Raw genomic sequence first — 21053 nt, 5'->3', positions numbered from 1 at the left:
TATTACTAGGGTTGCCTTATTGCAGAAGTTATGTCTGTTAGTCAAGAGAGCAGGTTTTGGGAAATGTATGAGAACACGTACAAGAAGCTGTAATTTTCTTCCCATTTATTTCACTATCCAAGTTCTTCATAAGCTTTTGTGTATTTATAGTGGTCCCTTCATGATATCTATTCAGACTCTGTATTTCCTGCTTACCCTTCCCCTTGACCATTCATCTTCCACCTTATTCCTTCAGTGGCTCCAAATTGCCTCCCGAATAAAGTCCAAACCATAACATGGTTCAAGGGCCCCCTGACCCTATTCTAGCCAGTTTCCAGCCTTACTCCTTGCTTCCCCAGTACTCCTGCTAAACTGGGCAATTTGTTGTTCCCGAAACAGGCTCTGTTCTCTGTTTCCCTGCTTCTGCTAATCTTTCCTTTGGATGGCCTCCTCAACTAGCATCCTCGCAAATAGTGTTCTCTTGACAACCTCTCCATCCATTAGGTTTGAGGTAAATGTCATCAATTCCACAAAGCTTTCCCTTGTCCTCTCCCAGTGAGGCTCAAGTATTCCTAACTCTCAGAATCATTTATTTATCTTTTGTGCAGCACTCACTATATTCTAATAAAATCCTGTGTCTGTCTTCCCTGTTTGATAGAAAGATCTTTGAAGACATAGAACCATATCTGGTCACACCCACCATAGTGCCTTGCACTTAGATCCTCAATATGTTTTAATAAATTAGTATTTTTTCAGAGAAATACAGCGTTTCAGTGAAATGAGCACTGCCTTTCTCTCTCCCTAGAATCACATGATATAAAAGAATTTGTGAGATTGTCTTATGCCAGTTTAAAATGTAAAGTTTGTTTCTAGTTAGGCATTACCACTATTCTAAGCTCTTGACAAATAAACCCCACCGTCATGGAGCGTGCAGATACATGAACCAGCATTTTGAAGTATCTGAATTTCAATCATGCCCTTCTCATTCTAAAATGCATTTAATCCCCACAGGAACTGGGCCTCCTGCAGTTACGCGAAGGTGCATCCGGAAGAAGCATGAGGTCTTCACTATGCTGCTTAACTATACTAGCTTTTCATACTTATATCTCCCTGATACTTGGTAAGGACTGATTATATTTTACATCATTGAAAGTTGATTACTTTTCATCTGAGTAAGTAAAAATCTAGAAAAATCAGTAAGACCTAGTAGTCTATATCTGTTTACTTTTTTTTTTTGAGTAAAGATGGAAAATAGTGACATTTGTCAGAGCATTATTTGGCCGGGGGGGTGGAGAGTTTCTTTCATTGAATATTTTTTCGTTTTGTTTTGTTTTGTTTTGTTGTGAGGAAGATCAGCCCTGTGCTAACATCTGCCAATCCTCCTCTTTTTTTTGCTGAGGAAGACTGGCCCTGGGCTAACATCCATGCCCATCTTCCTCCACTTTATATGGGACGCCGCCACAGCATGGCTTGCCAAGCAGTGCGTTGGTGCGCGCCCGGGATCTGAACCGGCGAACCCTGGACTGCCTCAGCGGAGCGCAGGCACTTAACCGCTTGTGCCACTGGGCCGGCCCCTCGTTGAATATTTTTTATCTGTTCTCAGGTAAAAAAAAAATTCTATAAACCTTGTTTTAAGGTGATCTCTTTTAGCATATTCATATTAGATTTCCTTTTTTCGTAGAAAATTAAATTTTTTGTTAAGATAAATTAATATTGCTGTGAAAACCAGAAATAAGACAACCACTTCTGTTCATAAGAATTAGTCTCTTCAAGAGCTTTCTTAAGTTAAAGTCATAGATGAGTCTTGTCTTATTTTATTTCTCAAATTTAAAAATGGCAAATGAACAGTTTTCATCTTTCTGTGAATAGGTCTTTGCTATATTTTAATGAAGTTTGGAGAATTAGTTATAGATATCTACCATGTTTCATGAAGACTGAGGCTTTTCCCGTTAAATTTCTAGGTACAGGAGAAGTGAATATTGTGGAAGCAGAGAGTCTTCTTGCACCCTTCCTCCAGCAGTTTCCAAATGTATGCTTAGAATTTCACGTGTCTGTTTCAACCATAACTGATCAACCAGCGTTGACCATTGAACAGCCTGCTTTCTTCCTTTCTCCACAGGGCTCACTCATGCTGTTTTATCATGCCCGGATAGAGCTGCTGAAAGGGCATGTGGAAGAGGTAATTCGTTTGGGGGGTGTCATTTGGGGGGTGTCATTTGGGGAGTTGTCCGTACGGTGGAGTTGTATCACACACTCATTCAACATAAGTAAATTCAGCTGTATGCACTAGACAGAAATAAAGAAAAAAATATGTAACTAAAAAGCCAGAGTTTAATTTTGTGTATGCGTTCTATTATATGTAGTAGATAACTGAATGTAGTCTACATTTATTTACACATAATGTGCATGAGGCCATTTGGGTAGAATATACAAAATGCAGGTGGGCAATTTAAGAGATTTTTCAAAAAACTTTGACCGTTATCAATTTCAGTATTACATATTGACTTTATAATCTAGCCCCTGCATAAGATACAACTCCACTGTATTACATGTGCACTCTTCATCAAAGGAAATTATTCACTAAATTCCTTGAAGAAGAGTGAAGAGCCTTTCATATAAATATACTTACAAACAATTTTGTTTTACACAAGTGGGGTCAAGCATGTGTATTTTTATTTGATTTGTTTTTTTTTTCTACTTACAATACATCTTGGATTTCTTTCCAGGTCAGTATATCTAAATCTCCCGCATTCTTTTTGATAGATGGGTTTCATTCCATGGGATGGATTATACTATACTTATTAAAGTGGTCCATGGTTGATGGACATTTGGCTACTATAAACAATGCTGTTGTAAACATCATGTATATATTTCTTTGCACAGGTGTATTTATATCACAGATTCTGATAATTAGGATTTCTAGGTCAAAGATGTTTGCGTTTTGATAAATTCAGCCAAATTGTCCTCCTAACTTAAGGTTATTCCCTTTAAACTCCTGTAAAGATATGAAGATACTTGTTTCCAATGCTATTTGTCAACTCTGGACATTATCTGTCTGTTTTGTTTTTGCCAGTGTGAAGACCAAAAAATGATAATCTAATTTTTAAATTTATATTATCTAGTTTACAAATTTCTTCATATGTATATTTGTCACTTGTACATCTTTTTCTCTGATTTGCCTATTTATATCTTTGACAGTTTTCCCACTGAGTTGTTTGTCTTTTTCTTAAGGATTTTATGAATTGTTGTATGATAAGTGTTAATTCTTTGCCAGTTGTGTATGTAGTGTTATCTTCTCCCAGTCTGTCCATTGCCTTTAACTTTGTTTAAGGTATATTTTACCGTCTGGAAGTTCTCACTTTTATTGTCAGTCTTTTCTTAAAGGACTTCTGTGTTTTTTATCTTAATTGGGAAGTAACTTCCCTATTCTCACATTATAAAGTTCCGCAGCCCTGTCACAAAGTTAAATAAAGAGACAGAACTTAACTGTATCATTGCATGTAAGGAAAGGAACATATTGTTGCATTGAGTGGTTTAATGAGTGCTGATTGTATTCTTTTTGTACAAAGTATTTTATGTATTTTTCCATTAGGTTATTATCTCCTTGTCTAATATCTGGATGATCAGCTTTATGCAATTGACTTATAGGCACAAGAGCTATTTCGAAAATGCATTTCAGTTCAAGAAGAATGGAAACAGTTTCACCATCTCTGTTACTGGGAGCTGATGTGGATTCATGTATTCCAACAAAACTGGATGGAAGCATATTACTATTCAGATCTGCTTTGCAAAGAGAGTAAATGGTCCAAGGTAAAGTGGAGTGCTTTCATTGATGTCAACTGTTTGCTAATAAGTGTCCAGGATGGTTTTCATTTAGGACTGTTTGTTCAGTAGTATCACATTGACACTGTTTTCTCAACTTAGGGATCTGTCAAAGGAGGAACTGTGCACTAAGTACCTACTGTGTATAAGCATTGTCCTCAGCACTACATGCTTTAAGAGGCATCCAAAGAGTCCTTTTCAACAAAGAGGGTTTGCCTCTGAGGATGAACTGCGTTTATATTTAAAAGTTATTAAATATCAATAGTCTTGATAATTTTTTTGTAGGCTTTCTGGTGCCCTGATGACAAGGCTTTTCACAATAATCAAAATTAATTCTGATCCATTTGTGGGAAGTTGGGAGAAATGAGATAATGATCTCTTATTCATTCTGTCCACTTTCTTACCCATGAATGCTGTAGTTGTATAATAGGAAAGTTATCAAAATTAAATGAAAAGTGTTATTCTCCTTTGGAGTAAGCAATATGAGACTTTATTTCCTTTTATTTCTTTGATGCCTCTTAAGTATTATATCTGGAAGATCTGTAGGTCATTCCTGATTTGTAAGGTAGAAATGTCATGTACCTAGGGATGTTCTATAACCAGCTGCTTTTCTTCTTTTCCTCAAGGCAACTTATGTGTTCTTGAAAGCTGCAATTTTGAGTATGCTTCCGGAGGAGGATGTGGTAGCAACTAAAGAGAATGTAGTCACTTTATTCAGGTGAGCAAGACACTATTTCTATAACAGAGATCCTGAATGTATAGAGGAGCACACAAATACATCTTCTTTCTTTTTCCCTTAGTGCTCTCCCATGCTTTACCTTCATATTTCTTTAATTTCTACTCATTTGATACAGGTGCCCTTAAAAAATATATTTTGCTAAGAGTCAAAATACCATCCTTTTAACAGGATTTTGCAGATATGCCAGTGTAATTGGGAATCTTGAGTCCCATTATTTTTTGTTTTGTTATTGGGGCTCTGCTACTGCATTTTGGACACAGTTTTCTAAAATGGTGTTGTTAGCAAAAGACATTAACTATTGTTGTGAATCAAAGGTATTCTCTGGTCAGATAAATTTAAGAAACACTGTATGACATACCCTTAGTTTTCATTAGTGTGTCAGAGATTCTGAGAAGCTCTGCTGTGAAGTAATCTGTTTAACTTTGTTTAGACCAGTATCCAGCCGTCCATCCATCCATCCGTAACCTTTTTGTTGAGCATCTAATGTATGAAGAGTGCTGTGTTAGATGCTGAATAAACAGACGTGGCTCCTGTCCCTGTGGAATTTATAATCTTGTAGTGGAACCAGACATCAATGAAGTAATCACACAAATAAATGCAAAATTACAATACATGACTGATTTTTCTCCTCCTACTTCTCTCACCATTCCTTCTTAGCATCTTTATAAGCTCATCGTAGTTTATCCAGGTGTTAAATGTTGATGGTTTTTATTTCAAAGGTCAGTCTTAGAGCCTCAGCCTTAGGAAATCTCAACCAAGCTAAATTTTAATCCCTAGTTCAGACCTCATGACTGAGCTCCAGACCCATAAATCCAGCTCCCACTTGCCACTTTCACTTGAATATGTCAAAGCATTTAAAACTCACCAAGTCCAGTCTTCCCTAGCAAACCTGGTGTTCTTCCTTTTCTCAGTGATTGGGACCACCAGTTAGCAAGCCAAAAACCAATAATATTTGCATCACCAACACTACTCAATGTCCCCCCCATTCCCCAGTGGGAGGAGAGGTGTGTATAAGTGCATAGAGGGAATGACAGATGAGCTGAGGTCTGAAGGTGGAGTAGGAGCTGCTGAAGCCGTGGAGAGCATGGTGATGCAGTCTCAGACCAAGGGAACAGCATGTGATGAGAGGACCCTGTTGTGCGAAGGAGCTCTGTACATTTAAAGAACTAAGAGAAAGCCGGTATTTGACAGGACGTGATGCTACACTTTATGTATAGGTCAAAGGAAAAGAAAGGTCAAGGATGACTCAAAATGTGTCCCGCAGAACACAGTATTCCATTTATAAATGAGACAAAGTGTGTATTTAGTGCCACAGAGATCATTGATCACCCTAGTAGGAGCTGATAAGGTAACAGAATGGAGGTGGAAACCAGACTGGAGTTACCTGAAGGGTGAATGAGATACAAAGAAATGAAGAGAGTTGAGCATAAATACCTCCCTGGAACTTTGACTATGGAAGGAAAGGGAAAGAGGGAGAGAGAGAGAGACAGTTGGAGGGAGATATATTGTCAAAGAATATTTTAATGAGAGAGAGCTGAGCATTCTCAGAAATCACTGGGAAGGATCCAGTTGAGGAAGAGAAGTTGCACATACAAGCAAGAAATGGGATAATGGATATTTGTAAGGTTCCTGAGAAGGCAAGAGAAGATAGAATCCAAAGCAGTGATGGCAGGATTGGCTTTATCTAGAAGGCAGACCAGGTCCTCTGTGGTATTGAAAGGGAAGATGTACAGAATAGGTGCAGAGGTAGGCAGCTTGTGTGTGGTAGTATGAGATGAAGGACTTCCTGCCTTAGAGCTTCTGCTTTATGAAGTAGGAGGCAGGGTCATCTGTAGAGAGTGAAAGAGAAGGGAGTGGGCTGGAGGTCTGAGGAGGATGCAGAATGTTTGAACTCACTGTTGCAGAGTGGGACAGTGAGGTGGTGAGAGAAACATAGTCGGAGGAATGGCAGGCAGCGTGAGGGCCCATTGGAGGTTGGTGCTAATGAATTTATAGTGATATCAATCTGCTCTCAGTGCAGGTGCAGGGAAGATGGATACTGAGCCTCATCCCGATGAGCACCATGACGAGGCGGTGGACGAGGACGTTTAGGACGTGGGCCAGAGTGTGCAGAAGTAAAGGGCAGGGCAATATAAGTAGGAATATGGAGGGACGAGGAGAAAGAAAGGAGACTGCTAGATTGGGAGAAAGTTAAAGAACAAGTGGACTGAAAGTCTTACTAGAACAGCCAAGTTAGAATGAGGAGAATGGTGTCAAAGGGTGGTGTGCTTGAATTTGTGCTTTGAGGTGGAAAAGTTACAGTGATGAAGTGGGCTAAGTTATGACTGTGGGGGCAGTGGCTGTGGGAGAAAGGAGGAGACGACCGCTGGAGATGAGAAAGTTAAGGAACAGAGAGGCCCCATTGCATTCTTCAAACACAATTGATGACAAAACCTTTTACGTGGAATACTATATTCTGTCACTACATTATGAGAACTAATAGCTCAACCCTCAGACTTGTCAGAACAAATTTGAAGGTATGACCAGGACCATTTTTTCATCTCCTTTTTAAAAGCTCTTTTTAAAAATTGGACCATGTCACTAACTGTAGAATCAACATCAGTAGAAGCCATGGTGTGATACTGCCACCTCTTACTGGTAAAATGCATTTCCCATTTCACACAAACAATGAATGGAATGGAATGGAATATTAAGATACACTAAAATCTTTTAAGTCTCCTTGTATTTCTTCCACTTCAGAATAAATTTTCTGATATGAAAAGAATTTCTGTGAAACATCTAACTAATCTTATTTTCAGGAGAAAGCTTGAGGTCTGCTATATAGTAGCATCTAATTTGTTGGGATAATGAGAGGAGAGCCCCCAAAATGAAGGTTTTCTTCACACAGACTCTGTGATCTTTAAACCATGAGGTTTCGGGTCCAGTGCATGCTTCTGACTGCTTCTCCCAACCTCACATTCCCCCTGCGTCTTCCACTGATGTTAATGAACACCAAATGATGAGTGTTCCGGTTTAAAATCCATATCCCCAAATTGTGCCCAGAAATAACCTAACACAAATTTGTCCTCATATTGGATTACTTTTTCTCTTATTTCCTCTCATTCTCTGTTTCAGTGATGTAATTGGATATTTCCATGAGTTCTTTCTGGCACCCTGTTTGCATTTACAAAGTTGATATAAGAAATTTTATATATGTTAAAATTATGTATCAGAAAGTGCTCCAGGAACGTGTAGTCTCCCTGTCCTAGTCTCATTTTTATGTGCTTGTGAATTTTATAACTTCCTTAGAATTATAATAATTCCATATATATATATATATAATTCCATAGACTTCCTTAGAATTTTGAGAGGAAGTTTCCAAACATGCATGTTTACATGCACATTTACATAAGGCCACAGCATGTCCTTAGCTGATTATTTTCAAAATCACCTATGCTTGGGAAACATCCTCTCAAATTATACATTAATTGATGGCTGTCTTTTAAGCCATATTATTTTATAGATCTGTGTCTTACTTAGAGCTAGGAATAGGAAATGTACCAGTATACCCTCTTCCACCTCTCTGAGTATCCTCAATGTAAGTAAATACTTTGGACTCTTGCCTGCTTACTTATGGAAAAAATTGCCAATTTTATATCTAGATTTCCTGGACTGTATAGATTAAGACATTAGCCTACTTGACTGGAAAGAAATATGTGTCAGTCATTGGTTCTCAAACTTGAACATGCATCAGAATCACCTGGAGGACTCATTAAACTCTAGATTGCTGGCCCCAGCCCTGGAGTTGCTGCTTCAGTGGGTCTGGAGTGGAGCCTGAATATCTGCGTTTGGAACAGGGTTCTGGGTGCTGCTACTGCTCCTGGTCTGGGGAGTGCAGCGAGAAAACCACAGGTGTGAATAGTATCTGTGTTCTAATGAGCTTTCACTGGGGCTGGGCTCTTCACAGACAGGTGGAGAGCCTGAAGCAGAGGATTGCGGGGAAGTCGATCCCTACTGAGAAGTTTGCTGTGAGGAAGTCTCGCCGTTACTCCGCCTCCTTGCCTGCACCCGTGAAGCTCATCTTGCCTGCCCTGGTATCTGCCTTTATTTTGTTTACTGTTGGCGTTCTAGAAAAAAATTCACAGCAGCAGGGAAAATATCTAACTTTTGTTGTGAAGTTTAGCGCAATCAACAACCATTATAAATGCTTTTGTTAGGTGAACATTTATAAATAAATTATTAATGGGGCTGGCCCTGTGGTGCAAGCGGTTAAGTGTGCACACTTCGCTGCAGCGGCCCGGGGTTCGCCAGTTCGGATCCTGGGCGTGCATCAATGCGCCACTTGTCAAGCCATGCTGTGGCGGCATCCCATATGGAGTGGAGGAAGATGGACATGGATGTTGGCCCAGGGCCAGTCTTCCTCAGCAAAAAACAAAAAACGAGGAGGACTGGCAGATGTTGGCTCAGGGCTGATCTTCCTTACAAAAAATAAATAAATAAATAATTGAATAATAAAATTATAGTCCATGTTTTTTGACTAGTTGGTATGTTTCAACATGATGATAAAGGCTGTTTAAAAAAATATATCATTTAGGGGGCAGCCTCGTGGCATAGTGGTTAAGTTTGGCACACTCTGCTTCAGCGGCCTGGGTTTGCAGGTTCAGATCCCAGGCGCGGACCTACACCGCTCGTCAGCCATGCTGTGGCGGCAACCCACATACGAAGTAGAGGAAGATTGGCACAGGTGTTAGCTCAGGGCTAATCTTCCTCAAGCAAAAAAAAAAAAGAGCAAGATTGGCACAGATGTTAGCTCAGAGTGAGTCTTCCTCAGCAAAAAAAAAAGAAAATTTAGAGCCAGCGCTGATGGTCTAGCAGTTAAAGTTTGACATGTTCCGCTTCCGCGGCCCAGGTTTGGTTTCCAGGTGCAGAACCACACCACTTGTCTGTCAGTAGTCATGCTGTGGTGGCAGATCACGTAGAAGAACTAGAATAATTTACAACTATACACAACTATGTACTGGGGCTTTGGGGTGGAAAAAGGAGGAAGATTGGCAACAGATGTTAGCTTAGGGCGAATCTTCCCCTGCAAAAAAAAAAAAAGTTATATGGACTAAAATTGAAAATAGAAATTGTAAAAAAAAAAAAAAAAAGTATCACTTAATTCTTACAGTAACTCTCTGAGGGTAGTTTGTTTTTGTAGTCCCATTTGACAGATAAGGACATTCAGGCAGAGAGAGATGAGTTGACTGAAGTGAAGTTGAATTAATTATAATATAAGCCACATATGTAATTTTACCTTTTCTAGTAGCCACATTAAAAACTAAAAAGTAGAAAATTTAAAAAGTAAAAGGAAACATGAAAATCATTTTAAGAATATATTTTGTTTAACCCAGTATATACAGAATTTGTCATTTGAACATGTAATCAATAAAAAATGAGATATTTCACATTTGGTTCTATTGTACTAATTCCTTGAAATCTGCTGTGTACTTGACTCCTGGAGCGCATCTTGGTTTGGACTGGCCGTATCTGGTGCTCAAGAGCCGTAAGTGGCTGGTGGCTGCTGTGTTTGACAGTGCAGGGCTGGCGCTCACTCTCTTAGTCCATTTAGGCTAGACTTCGTGAAAAGCATAATTTCGACTTAAATTTTCTTCATGAAGTCTTCTTTAAAAGTACTGAATATATCAAATTACTATGGCTCTTTGGGGCTAGATTTAGTTTTGTGTAGATTGTCGGATAGCACAGGAGAGCTGTTTAGTGCAGGCTGACCTCTGCACTCCTCCTTTGGGGTTTCCTGATTTTTTTTTTTTGTATTCCAGAGGTTATTCAGTTATTCCTCTTTGACAGTTATTTAGTTGTTTCCAGTTTTTACTCTTACAAACATGCTAAAGTGAGTATTCTTTTAAATTCCTCTTTTTGTACATGGGCATATAATTCTCTGGGAAAGATTTCTAGAAATGGAATTCCTGGTTAAAGGAAGGGTATATGCATTTAATACTTTGACAGTACCAAATCGCCCTCCATAAAGCCTGTTCTAACTTAAATTTCTACCAACAGTGTTTTACTGTTTTAATTTACATTTCCCTATTGATGCAGTTGAACATCTTTTCATGTGCTTATTCATTTTTATTTCTTCCTTTGTGAATTGTTGTTCATATACCTCCCTAATTGTTCATTGGGTTGTTTGTTTATTTATTTATTTTTTTTGTGAGGAAGATCCGTCCTGAGCTAACATCCATGCTAATCCTCCTCTTTTTGCTGAGGAAGACCGGCTCTGAGCTAACATCTATTGCCAATCCTCCTCTTTTTGCTGAGGAAGACCGGCTCTGAGCTAACATGTATTGCCAATCCTCCTCCTTTTTTTGCCCAAAGCCCCAGTAGATACTTGCATGTCATAGTTGCACATCCTTCTAGTTGCTGTATGTGGGACGTGGCCTCAGCATGGCCAGAGAAGCGGTGCATTGGCGCGCGCCCGGGATCTGAACCCGGGCCGCCAGTAGCGGAGCGCGCACACTTAACCGCTAAGCCACGGGGCCGGCCCTGTTTATTGTTTTATTATTGACTTGTACGAGCTCTTTATATATTCCGTGAGAAAGAAAACTGCAGCCCCTAGCATGTGTCTGCACCTACCTAGGTGCAGATGTTCTCTACTTAAGATAAACAGTCTTGGAGAACACCACCATCAGACCAGGTTATTCTGTGCCTGTGATGAACAAGACAAAAACATGACCACTCCATAATCATATCTGAGCACAAATAAAATGAGAACACCATGCAAATCACAAAAATGACCAAACATCCCCCTTTCCCAGCTAATGTGGGAGCTGGCTGCTCTTTTACCAATTACAGCTTCTAGCTCCGTTCCTGATTCATTTCCATCAAGTGATTTGCGCTGGGAAATTTTCTCTTTCTGTGTCACAGAACTTCCCTGAAAATTTTCTAGAGCACTGGAGTCCTTTCTCTGCCCTAGAACTTAGTGCTCGTGTGTACATAACTATGTCTTGCTTTGATTATTAAGAGTCTTAAGGAAGATTAACTCACTGCACTTCTTTCTCCACGTCTAAGGGTGTAGAATTGGCTTGAATTTGTGGTAACTAGAAATTTCCCCAAAATCCTGTTTTTAATAAAATCTTAGATATGAGGTTGCCATCTTCTGATAAAATATTCCGTCAATAAAAATAAAATTTTAAAAATCATCAATTAAGATAAATATTCCATTAATTATTGAATTGAGTTCTTACACTATTAGCATTAAGAAACTGTTAGATGGGGGCTGGCCCAGTGGCATAATGGCTAAGTTCGCGCTCTGCTTCAGCGGCCCGGGTTTTTTTTTTTTTTTTTTTTTTTTTATTTATTCATTTTTTCCCCCCAAAGCTACCCCAGTAGATAGTTGTATGTCATAGGTTCACATCCTTCCAGTTGCTGTACGTGGGACTCGGCCTCGGGTTGGTCGGAGAAGCGGTGCCCTGGGGCGCGCCCGGGATCCGAACCCGGGCCGCCAGCATCAGAGCGCGCGCACTTAACCGCCAAGCCACGGAGCCGGCCCAAGCGGCCCGGGTTTTGCAGGTTCTGATCCTGGGCACTGCTTATCATGCTGTGGCAGGCGTCCCACATATAAAGTGGAGGAAGATGGGCTCAGATGTTAGCCTAGGGCCAATCTTCCTCAGCAGAAAGAGGAGGATTGGCAACAGATGTTAGCTCAGTGCTCATCTTCCTCACCAAAAAAAAAAAAAAAAAAAAAGAAACCGTTAGATGTAAAATAAAAGGTAGAGTGTTGTGATCTTAGTTTTCAGTGCCATAAAGTAAAGATGACTTTGCTGGCATTTTGCTCAAATGTATTTTCCTCATTTCTACTGCTTCCCTATCAGAGGCTGTTCAAACAATACCTTTATCATATTTTAAAATTCATTTATTTCCAAGAAGATACTAATTACCTCGCTTATTTCATACCTTTCAAAATATGAACTGCACTACCAGGAAGGTTAGAAAAATAGTTTCAGGCAAAAGCACATTTGCTTTTGGTCCAAAAAAAATTCTCATCTGCTAGCCTATTAAATGTAATTTGCAATGAGAAATCATTAGTTTACATTTTCAGGGATTGTCATTCAGCCATATGGCCTTTAAATGAATGCATTTCCTGCATATTGGATTGCATTACTGGACTGTCACATGTTTTTAATGGTATAAAAGAACCTGAGCCCAGTAAAATATTTCCTATGTTCATTTCCAGTGATGTCCTGGAAACATTTTGTGTAAACAATTGGCAGATATTTTTAAAGGTTTTCCTTTACTTAAAAATAACAACAAAAATCTATATTAAATAGAACTGTTCGTAGTATCAGTTTAAAATATATTTATTTCTGTATCTGTAATCTGTTACCTCCAAAGGGTTGAATACCAGTAGTTGCTTAATAAATATTTGTTAAATGTATGAGTAAATTAATTTTGCAGTAAAAACATAACATACTATATATATTGAATTACTTCACAGTATAAAAGGCAAAGGGCATATAATAAAATGAGAAAAGGGGAAATTATATCACTAAATGCCAAATGAGGAAAGCCAGGGAAAGTGATCTCTAAATGTTCTCTTGAGTTTCCTAGTGACCAAGGCAAAACATGCATACATAGTTTCACTGTCATGAAGGACATTGAATAACCTCACATAATTGCAAATGTTTTTTCATTCTTCCTCATTAGGAAATGATGTACGTCTGGAATGGTTTTCCAATAGTGAGCAAAAGAAAAGACCTTTCTGAAAATCTGTTGATAACTATCGAAAAGGCTGAGGCAGCTTTACAAAATGAAAGTAAGTATGGAAAGTAGAAGCCTGGAAATCTTTATCATTACCGCTCAATAACACAATTAATTTACAATTTCTGTGTATTCCATCCTAGCCTTATTTTTATAGTTGCAATCATAGTGTACCTGGACATACACTAGCCTGGTTTGTTTCATTTAATATGTCATAAACTTCTTATTATTGCGACGTAATTGACATATAACATTATATTAGTTTCAGGTGTATAACATAATGACTCAATATTTGTATGCATTGCAAAATGATTACCACAGTAAGTCTAGTTAATATCCGTCACTATACATAGTTGCAAAAATTGTTTTCTTGTGATGAGAACTTTTAAGATCTACTCTCTTAGCAACTTTTAAATATGCAATATAGTATTATTAACTGTAGTCACTACGCTGTACGTTATTACATCCCCATGACTTATTTCTTTTATAACCAGAAGTTTGTACCTTTTGACCTCCTTCACCCATTTCATCCATCCCCCAACCCCATGCCCTTGGCAACCACCAATCTGTTCTGTGTCTATGAGCTTGGTTTTTTTTTTTTAGATTCCACGTGTATGTGAGATCATACAGTATTTGTCTTTCTCTGTCTGACTTATTTCACTTAGCATCATACCCTCAAAGTTCATCCATGTTGTTCCAAATGGCAAGATTTCATTCTTTTTTATGGCTGAATAATATTCCATTGTATATATATACCACATTGTTTTTATCCATTCATCCATCGATGGACACTTTGGTTGTTTCTGTATCTTGGCTATTGTAAATAATGCTGCAGTGAACGTGGGAGTACAGATATCTTTTTGAGTTAGTGTTTTTGTTTTCTTCTCATAAATACCCAAAAGTGGAATTTCTGGATCATAGGGTAGTTTTATTTTTATCATAAACTTTTAAATTTTTGCTAAATAGTCCTTATAATAATTTCAAAAGCTTCATAGCACACCACAGAGCTAATAGAACATAATTTAATCAACTCTTTCAGTATTGTTGGGCGTTTAGGCTGCTTTCCATATTTAAAATAATTCTAGCTTTAAATTCCCATCAATAAGGAGAAGAAATATAAAAGAACGAAAGCTGAATCAGTGGGCTTTCTGCTAACAACATCAAGGTTTCAGGCTGGCTAGCTAAAGAATCCAGTAGACAAAGAGCAGTGCTGTTTTGAGATCCCTGCCTTCCCATCAGCCATCTTGCAGATACAAAGTACTCTGCATGTACAGTCACACGCAACGCTCATCTGTTCATGGAGGGTGAGTAACGTCACCTTCCCATTTATAAGGCAGCATTTTTATAGAAAAAAAAACATGCTTCTCTTTCTCTTCTGTTTCTTCCCCGTTTTACAGAAAAGTTGTAACACTTCAGTGCCTTATGAGCTGGAGGTTAGGTATAGAAGCCAAAATATTGAGGTATTCATCTTCACAGACTGATAATTCCCTTTGATTTCTGGGCACCAGGGGAACAAGCGGATGAGAAGGCTCAAGAAATTGGGATCAAAAAGAGGAATCTAATGTTTGTACTATGTAACAAAGCACCAGAGGAGCGTATGTATGGGTACAGACTACAGACTCTGTGGACATTTTAGACTTTGTGTGTTATTCTAGATGTTCCATCACTAACATATTTTCCACATAGTTTTTATTAGTATAGAGTTTTGATAAGCTTCCTTACTGTTTTTTAAAATAATTATATCTTTTTATTTATTTATTTGTATTTATTTATTTATTATTTTTTTTTGTGAAGAAGATCAGCCCTGAGCTACCATCTGCTAATCCTCCTCTTTTTTTGCTGAGGAAGACTGGCCCTGGGCTAACATCTGTGCCCATCCATCTTCCTCCACTTTATATGGGACGCCGCCCCAGCATGGCTTGACAAGTGGTGCATCCGTGCGCGCCCAGGATCCGAACCCCGGGCCGCGGCAGCGGAGCGCGCACACTTAACTGCTACGGCACTGGGCTGGCCCCTGTTTTTTAATTTTTAATTGTAAAGTGCACTTATAAAATTTACCATATTAACCATTTTTAACTGTACAGTTCAGTAGTGTTAAGTATATTCACATGGTTGTGCAACCAGTCTCCAGAACTTTTTCATACCCATTAAAAATAATTTCCCATTTCCCCCTCCCACAACTTCTCTGATATTCCTTTGGATGTATGTAGTACCACATCTTGTTTATCTATTCATCCACCCATGGACATTTGGGTTGTTTCCATGTTTTGGCTATTGTGAATAATACTTCTATGAACATGGGTATGTAAATATTTTTTTGAGACGCTGCTTTCAATTCTTTTAGATATATGCCCAGAAATGGATCATATGGCATTTCTATTTTTAATTTTTTGAGGAACTGCCATACTGTTTTCCATAGTGGTGGCACTATTTTACAGTACCACCAATAGCCCACAAGGGTTCCAATTTCTCCATATCCTTGTCAACACTTGTAATTTTCTGTTTTTTTTTTTCCGATAATAGTTATCCTAATGGGTGTGAGGTTATCTTTACTATTTTTAATGTGAAATAATTTCAAAAAGGAAAAATATTTCATTTTGAGTGGAAAGTCAACATAAAGTCACATCATTCTGAAATTTAAATGAAATGAAACTCCAGGAAGTTCACCTTAAGAAATGAGATTTCACAGAATGCACTTCTGTAAATCCATTTGGACTTTTGAACAAATTTATAAGTATTCATTGTTGTTCAGCTAATTTGGCCACTTTTCATTAATTTGCTTATTTGAATGCTCTTAGATTTTCCATACTAGATATAGAATTATGATAGATAGCGAAAGCATTGTTCTTGCCATTAAGGGAATTATCTATGATTAAAACCCACATATCCACAAATTAAATGGAAAAATGAATGTTTTAAAATAAGTGGAATGTGAAAACTGAGAGGTAAAGGAAAACCTCTTTTTATTAAGTGAAAACATTTGTAGGGTATTTTTTCCCCAGAAAAGTAGGCCAGCTTGTTTCTTCTGTTTTCCTACAAAGATAAGGGTTTTGGTTCAGTAGAATAAAGTCTGATGTTTGAATGTCCATCCTTTGTAGTATAGACTATTATGTACCACCAGAGAGTGGGATTTTTTGTATATTAAGAAGTCCTGAAGGACCATCAGGTTTTTTTCTGTTTGCACAGGCTCTTCACTCCCTACCCCTAAGTTGATTTTGCCCCTCCATCGGTTGGGGGAAAAAATTAAAGCAGTAATATGTTTTACATGCATAGAACATGCATGTAAAATGCAATAGAGGTTTAGAAAACTAGGCCTCTCTCTCCATCCATCTTTCTTCTTTTAATGACATATTGAGATGATAGGCTTTAGAGATATTTCAGCAGGGCTGGGGGGAAGCTCAGACAGACACACTGTACTTCTTACAATTCTGTCTTTGTATTTCTTCCCCTTGGGTAAGAAAAGATTGGTTTCTTTTCTGAAGATCACCTTGCCAGATGTTGTACATGAAATTTATGATGATCTCTTCCAGGTCCATCGTTTTATGCAGAAAGATTACCCGATTCCCTGCACCCCACTCCGTGCCCACTCCCTTATGGCTTTTTAGTAAATAAGCTCCTATCCATCCGAGTCAGGGGGAAAAAAAATCTAAAATTGGAAAATGGAGTGAAGTTGTAGACCTGAAATGTTTTCAGCCTCCCCCTCCCCCAACCCCCATTATGAGGAATTGAATGTGTTTTTGTTTCTCCTGCTTTTGGCAAATGTCTCTAAAGTAGAAGATAGTAGTAGGTACAGTTGTTCTGCTCTGACAATGCCATAGTTATGACAGGCTGGTCATGGGTACAAAGGGAAAATACTGCTTATAGAGAGAGAAGCAGTTAGTAATATGCCTGGAGTCAGTGTTTGCTATTAGTTCCATTAGTATTTCGTTTGAAATCTAACTAAATTCAACACGTAGCCAGAAGTTGGTACCATAGTTCTTCTATATTTGTTGCAGTTAATTTGCTTGATGAAATTATATAGCAAAATAATCAGAGTTACATAAATGGGAAATGTTACTTCCATTGTGGCTTTTCACTTTCTGGATCTATTTGCAAATTTTTCTTTTGATATGTTTCAACTAGCTTCTAAAAAGTTCAATGTAGATATTTTTATAGTTGGGGCCTTAAACTTCCTTTTTCTTCAGCCTACTTATTAAGTTCAGTGGATCTTTTGTGATGAAAATGTGCTTTGGCAGCATTATCATGTAATTTTCTTGGAATGTAAAATGGAAACTCTGTGTTGACATGTTCACCCATGAACTCACTCATGAGGTTAAGAATCATGATAAAGCATTCATTTTTTTAAGGGAAAATAATCATCTGACAGAAAGTGCTCTGTGATCTGAGGAAAGGAGGATTTTGCTTTTCAGGTTTTTGGAGGAGTGTGGTGTTTTTGAACCCATGTTCCATATCCCTAACTCATGATCTAACTAAAAGTTAAGTGTGGTTTTACTGGTACTTTAAGTTTCCATGGTGTTTTGTCTGTTCCTCAACAAAATCATCATTCACTGCATACCGGAATGTTGTGATAACACAAACTGTCATAAAATGCTACACAGAACTCAATAGAATGCACAAAAATGATGCTGAAAACTAGCATCCAGTATGGACCCTCAGGGTTTGGTTCTAGGCCTGGAAAGATATTGTTCTTGAATGTATATTTCAATGAGCATGATTAGATTTTTTTTTTGGTAGAAAAATGGTCCTTAAGGACCATACATAGGAAAGTTAATGTGGTATTATCTGTGATTTTCTTCATGAATGACCTATCAGAGCTTGGAAATGAGATGTGAATATCAACTATTTTCAGCACCCAGATGTAAAGTGATCCCTTTCTCGTTGGTTAAGTAGCATCATTAACCTCCCATAGACAAGCAGTTTACCAACTAAAATACCAGCATGTGTTAATGGTGAGTTCTGAGGTTTGTACTGAAAGCAGGAGGGTTTCAATATGTGGGACTCCCAGGGCCTCATTAGTTTGGTTTATTCCCCCCTCCTTTGTCACAGCCTGAAATGTGTCAATTATCAGTCTGTCTTGCAATGCCTTCTTAGTTGCACGTTAACTTGCAAAAATCCTCAAATTCAAAAGTGGTAGGTGTGAGGTGGCTACCTGTGTCAGATGGATGTCACACGTCATATGGTTCCTTCTGTTTAATACTCTACAGCCTTGGATTGAAAGGGTAAAAGTGGTGAAAGAAAACCCTTCACATTAGCCTCAAGCAGGTAGAAGTCTGTAAGGATTTTAAGTACATTGCATTGTACTTCAGAACCATTTTGTCTAATTTTGTGACATAATTTCTCCCCAAAAGAACATAACTGGGGAGAATTGATAAGTTGTAAACATAATGATCTGGAGAGGGTATTCTACTTCCTGAATTTTTAATGGATAGGAAGCCATCTGCCTCCCCATATGGGAGAGTTATCCTCTCCCACACGGAGCCAACACAGTCAGATGCCCGAACCACAGGAGGAGGCAGCCTTCGTGCTCCTGGTAGCTTTACCTTTTAGAGAATTAATAAAGCTCTTACTTTATTTAGAGTTCAGATTTCCTATTGTTATATCTAAGGTCACATAACTCAGAATATGAGCACCCAAAAATTTTTTTTAAGTGGCTAGAGTGAACCCCTTAATAAAATGGTGTGTTAATGTGGTAAACTCAGTCTTTTAAGTTAAAATATTTTCATTGTATTTTATTTAGCGAGGCATAACAAATGCTAAAAATGTTTTCCTTATTTTTAAATAATCCCTCTGAAACCTAATAGCTATTAGTTCGTCCTCTTAATTAGAATTTTTAAAAGTAGTTTTCTTTCTGTGTGTGGTTTTTTGTTTGTTTTGCTTGAAGACTTGACCGACTACTCTGTAGACGACGAGTGTTTGGTGAAGTTGCTGAAAGGATGCTGTCTGAAGAACTTACAGCGGCCCTTGCAAGCGGAATTGTGTTTCAATCATGTTGTCCAAAGGTAAAAGCAAACAGGGACACCAACCTGAGTGCAAATTGTGGCTTCTGGGGAATTACTGTGAGAAAGTGATGCTTTTATCTCCTGCTGCTAACCTTTCACTTGGTGTACTAGAGAGAGGATCCAGTAGTGTTTTCTTATAATCTAAGTGGGACGGGGCTTTATGCATTTCCACTGGGTGTTTAAAGGTAGCACACGAAAACTCAGTTTATGGCCAGGCTACCAGGTGTCTATCTAAACTCTGGCCGTGATGTACTGAACCTCTGATACTTTTTCGATTCATACATTTGTTTTTCTGTTCATTTATTCCACAGATATCTGAGCACCCACTCTGTGCCAGAGACTGTGCTGGTTCCTAAGGATTCAGAGTTGGGTCAATAGACTTGCCATCATTGTGATAATAATTTGGCAGGGAGGAAAGACATGCCGTGAACACTGTGACTGCTTCTCTTTTGGCAAAGGGCATTTCTTCTGTATATAAATGAGAGGTTTTTTTTTTTCATTGCATTATTGATGATATCCTGCTCCTTTACTAAACAGAGAGTTGAGTCAAGGTTCTGATATCTGGCCCTCTCCTCTATGTCTGGAGTCATAAATGCAAATGTCTACAAGGGCCAGACCAGTAACCTTGCTGAATGACGGCAGGAATAGGGATTGGTGGGCACTGTAGATTGAGGAGATCGTATGTTCTCTCTAAAGAGTGCAGCCACTCCTTAGCTCTAATTGATTATTGCTCTGTATGATGTAACAATAAACCCTACAATTTTTCAAGAAAAGCCTGGAATCTGGATTTTATGTAAAATCTCCTGATTTTTAAATATTGGCTCAAAGTTTTCGAAAACACTGTAAGCCGAATAGATCACAGCCACAGACGTCCTCTGTTCCGTACCACGTGCCTTTCCACTCATGGCCACTGATCCTCTTCCTTCTGACAATATTTTATGAGAATGTAAGAGGACTGGTGTAATTATATACAAGGAAACAGACTATGTCTATTTCCCAAATAGGTAATGTACTGATTTTAGTAAACATGTTAAAGAAATATCCATTGAGTTCTATTTTATTGGTGTTTTTATAAGAATCAAAAGGATGATTCATTTGTGCTGTTTGTTGTGTTTATTGAATCTGTAGTGAATTGTTTGCTCTTGTGTTTTGTAATTTTGGATTGTGAGCTCACTTTCAGTGGGGTTTTATCTTGAGACTCCTATGAGGCTAGGATTGAGGAAAAGTGATTTTGCTTTTATTTCTGCCAGGTGCCCCAAAGGCTTTTCCAGCCCAGGCCCACTTTCGTGTTAATTTAATTGCTTACAGGTTCTTGGATCATTTGGGCAATGTAAATTTGAATTTCATATTCATGTGTAGACAGGCCTGTTGGTTGTTAATTTCCCAAGAAATGTGTTTTCTTCCCACCTGGAGCACAGGCCAAGGAGCCAACTACTCTTGTCTTCCTCCTATGCCAGTGAGTGGTTTTTTCTAATCCACTCTTTCTCTGATGGGGTAGGGCCCCAGCTTTATCTAGAGTCTCACTCCTGGCTCTCTGCTTGATGTGGGCTCAGGGCCTCATCTCCTGTGTGGACAGTGAGACACACAGCCCTGGTTGATTCAGACTGAAGCAGACCCCAGGATGTTGTGGCATTATCCACACACTTAGAGACTGATTTTGTTTTGTTTTCAGTTCGAGAGTTTTTCTTATGTTCTTGTGAGCTACACTATGCATTTGAAAGGGTGTTATCCATGTTTTTTTCAGTGCTTCTAGATGTTTCATAGTCAGAGAGTTTCCATAA

General features: G+C 38.5%; 1 protein-coding gene across 4 annotated transcripts in view; it reads left to right on the top strand.

Annotated features, from left to right (window-relative positions):
- Positions 1-21053, top strand: part of TTC39B (tetratricopeptide repeat domain 39B) — a 129807-nt gene that overhangs the window by 99181 nt on the left and 9573 nt on the right. For all 4 annotated transcript variants that reach the window (XM_058565823.1, XM_058565820.1, XM_058565821.1 and 1 more), the window contains 8 exons: positions 991-1099; positions 1941-2008; positions 2099-2158; positions 3628-3789; positions 4428-4519; positions 8487-8613; positions 13220-13328; positions 19155-19272. In XM_058565823.1, the coding sequence (XP_058421806.1) occupies positions 991-1099; positions 1941-2008; positions 2099-2158; positions 3628-3789; positions 4428-4519; positions 8487-8613; positions 13220-13328; positions 19155-19272 (845 nt within the window). The remainder of the gene's footprint in view (positions 1-990; positions 1100-1940; positions 2009-2098; positions 2159-3627; positions 3790-4427; positions 4520-8486; positions 8614-13219; positions 13329-19154; positions 19273-21053) is intronic.

The sequence above is a fragment of the Diceros bicornis genome, chromosome 22, assembly GCF_020826845.1.
Source record: "Diceros bicornis minor isolate mBicDic1 chromosome 22, mDicBic1.mat.cur, whole genome shotgun sequence".
In the NCBI taxonomy this organism is placed as follows: Eukaryota; Metazoa; Chordata; class Mammalia; order Perissodactyla; family Rhinocerotidae; genus Diceros; species Diceros bicornis.
This window is presented reverse-complemented; position numbering and strand designations above follow the sequence as displayed.